This window comes from Adiantum capillus-veneris, chromosome 25 (genome assembly GCF_014529385.1).
Source record: "Adiantum capillus-veneris isolate H3 chromosome 25, ASM1452938v2, whole genome shotgun sequence".
NCBI classification, from domain to species: domain Eukaryota; kingdom Viridiplantae; phylum Streptophyta; class Polypodiopsida; order Polypodiales; family Pteridaceae; genus Adiantum; species Adiantum capillus-veneris.
The window spans coordinates 56,907,005-56,909,890 of record NC_140955.1 but is presented as its reverse complement, the minus strand read 5'-3'; the positions used below and the strand labels follow the sequence as shown (position 1 = coordinate 56,909,890).

General features: G+C 38.5%; 1 protein-coding gene across 1 annotated transcript; it reads right to left on the bottom strand.

Moving 5' to 3' along the window:
- Positions 1-726: 726 nt before the first annotated feature.
- On the bottom strand, positions 727-2,030 carry LOC147424940 (uncharacterized). Its single transcript, XM_086500129.1, has 7 exons — positions 1,824-2,030; positions 1,529-1,660; positions 1,397-1,438; positions 1,218-1,236; positions 1,113-1,120; positions 860-866; positions 727-779 (listed from the first exon to the last, which is right to left on the bottom strand). Exons 1-7 carry the CDS (start codon positions 2,028-2,030, stop codon positions 727-729), a joined length of 468 nt encoding a protein of 155 aa, XP_086356255.1.
- Positions 2,031-2,886: the final 856 nt, after the last annotated feature.

Here is a 2,886-nt window from a genome sequence, read left to right as displayed (position 1 = left end):
CTGTTCTCCCACCATGCACGCACAAGGTCTGATCAAAGCGTGCAGATCCCATGTGCTCATGAACACGAATCCATGCCGGATGTCGAACACCGGCCCTAAAATCAACAGCAATGGCTATGTAGTCCCCAGAAATAACCATGCATCGTGAGTCAGACAATGAGGACAGAGAAGACAAGGGAATATCAATGATGTAGACAAAAGAAATGGTTTTCTTTGCAACAATCTCCCCACGAGCTACTGCGATATAAGAGGCTAATCAAAGTGAATTAACTCCAATAAATGAACATACAAACGACTGCATCGTAAGCGATAGCTCACCATGCTATTGCTCCATGTTTTCATCCACCCTAGTCTCAACAATCACCTCCTTTCCCTTGTGAGAAGTATTTGTAGCTTAGAAAAAAGCAAAAAAACACAATATCACCAGTATGTAAAACAAATAAGTTAAGGAAAAAGAGAGTTTAAATCTCTTCAACAAATTATGTTTGAGACTATTTTGAGTAACCATTTACCTGAGATCACCTCATTCACTCTAGGAGGTAGAGTCACATCGATGGATGTGCCACCAACTCTCATAGTATCGTGAAGCTCTCTCTCTCGCCAATACATGCCCAAAAGCCATGTCTATCCACCATGGACATGTCTCCATCTCCCAAGTAGTGAGCTTATGTATGGAAGGGGATTACATGCATTCTTCCCCAGTAGATAGTTGTGCCCACTGCTTAGCTAAGAATGGAATCCCTGGAAGAAAGCCTTTTCCAACCAAGGATAATAGAAATCTAAAACAATCAAGCAAAATAACATCACTATAAACTATGTAATTATGCAAAGCTTGAAATAAAAGTATGATGAGCTTGACCTATAGGCTAGCCTTTGAGATGCCATGCGTACTGTGTCCACTTTCTTCATAGCTTGCTTATCAACATATTTTGTCTTAGCTTCAAGAGAGGTTTCCAAAGGAAAAAGATAGGGTCGTGCTTCAAACTTGAGCTCCTCAAAGTAAGAGGAAAGAGAGCAATCATGAGGCAACAAAATACCACCAACAATGTTGGTTAAGTCCTCCACAAACTTTGTGGCCCTATCAAAAATCCTTTGTAGAAGGCCCTCTCTACGAATCCAACTACATAACAAGGAAGACAAGAAAAATCTAAAACAATCACAAAAAACTAGCAATCCTACATCGAAGATTCTTAAATGTCAATAGAAAATTTACTTACATGCAATACACATGATCTCCTTTCTTTAAACCATAAGATGCTCTAGTAATCTTGTCTGCTTCAAGCAAGGAAACCCATAACACTTTGCTCAAGACAGGAGCATCATGCATAGCAATCAAGTTCAGTTTCTCAAGAGTAGCCCAACTATCAGGACCCCACTTGAGTGCAAGAACTCAAACCATCCAATCCGGTCCAAGATTCGGATCAACAATATTCAGCAACTACAGTATTTGAGCAACGAATAAAAAACCAAGTTTGAACAGCTATTACACTATGTGCAAAAAATCTAAGTTCAGAAATAATTCAACCACCTTTCCAACGCGCTCTCCATATTTTAGTGCTAAATCATTCAATATCTTCTCCTCCTCTTTTATAAGTTCTTCATTTGTCATTGTCTGCCTAGCTTGCTCTATTCTTTGGCTCAATTCCTTGGACATTTGAACCTTCAACACATACTTAAAAATAAATAATTTGCAAAAAAACTAACACATACTCTTTGGCTCAATTACTTGGATATTTTATCCTTCAACACACTATTGAAAACACATAATTTTCAAAAATACCAAACACGAGATCTTTCTTGAAAAGCAAGCCAGAGACACTTACATCGTATAAGAGCTTTCCCAAGTATCGACGAGTAAGTGGATACCAAGGCTCCACACCCTTCGAGTATTTCTTACGGACTGCAGCAATCAACTTTTGATCTTTTTCTGGAAGCCCCGTTACATAAGCTTCATGATCTGCTGCACAAATGTGGGAGCAGTTGACAAGCTCATCCCTAAGATGGGTGACCACAAGAGCATGTGTGTTCATGCTATTCCAAGTTCATATACAATACATACAAATTCAAAAACATAACATAGACATTTTGTGCTAAAATATATAGAAAGTCATAAAACTTACAAATTCGTTCTTTGCAAGCTACTAAGAAGAGCTATCTCTGGCACTCGTGTAGGATCAATAACTGTACAAAGCACACTACAATGCTTTTCTCGATCAGTGGAGAATCTCTCTTTAATAGAAGCCGTCCAAGCTACCGTTATATGATTACCCTCCCAAACATAGAACATTTTACTAGAGAGAACTTGAAGATTTGGTCTTTTAGAAAGCTCAATTTCAAACTCTTTATGTATATCAACCCGTATTGGGTCCCGTGAAGTAAGAAGGTCCTCTGCAAAATAGATAAGCATAGACAGAAAAGCATACTCAACTACTATTTATGAGAACGACAAAAAACACAGTAGAAAAAGACAGTAGGAAAGATCAAAGTAGAGAAATGAAATACCTGTAACATAAGCTTCCTCCTTATTGCAATTCCAAATTGAAACAATAAAAGCTCCTTTTTCTTGCATGTAGCCCTTCTTTGCAAAAGCAGATTTCAATCCACTAACATCATCTCTTAAGCCTCTCACCATTGCAAAGGGGATCAATCGACATAAAGGAATTGGTGGACAATCAAAACAGCTAAACATGCGAGTAAATTGAAGAATACCTTGTCCTCTATGTATGTAAAGCTTGTGTTCATCCCCTGTCTCTGTATCTACTGCTACTTCATCTCTTATGACATAAGGCACTATTTGTAAACATGCCTCTTGTGGGGCAAGAGATTCATCAACTTCATTTATGGAGCCAAGCCCCAAATCTTGACTTTGCATCTCCTCTTCCTGTG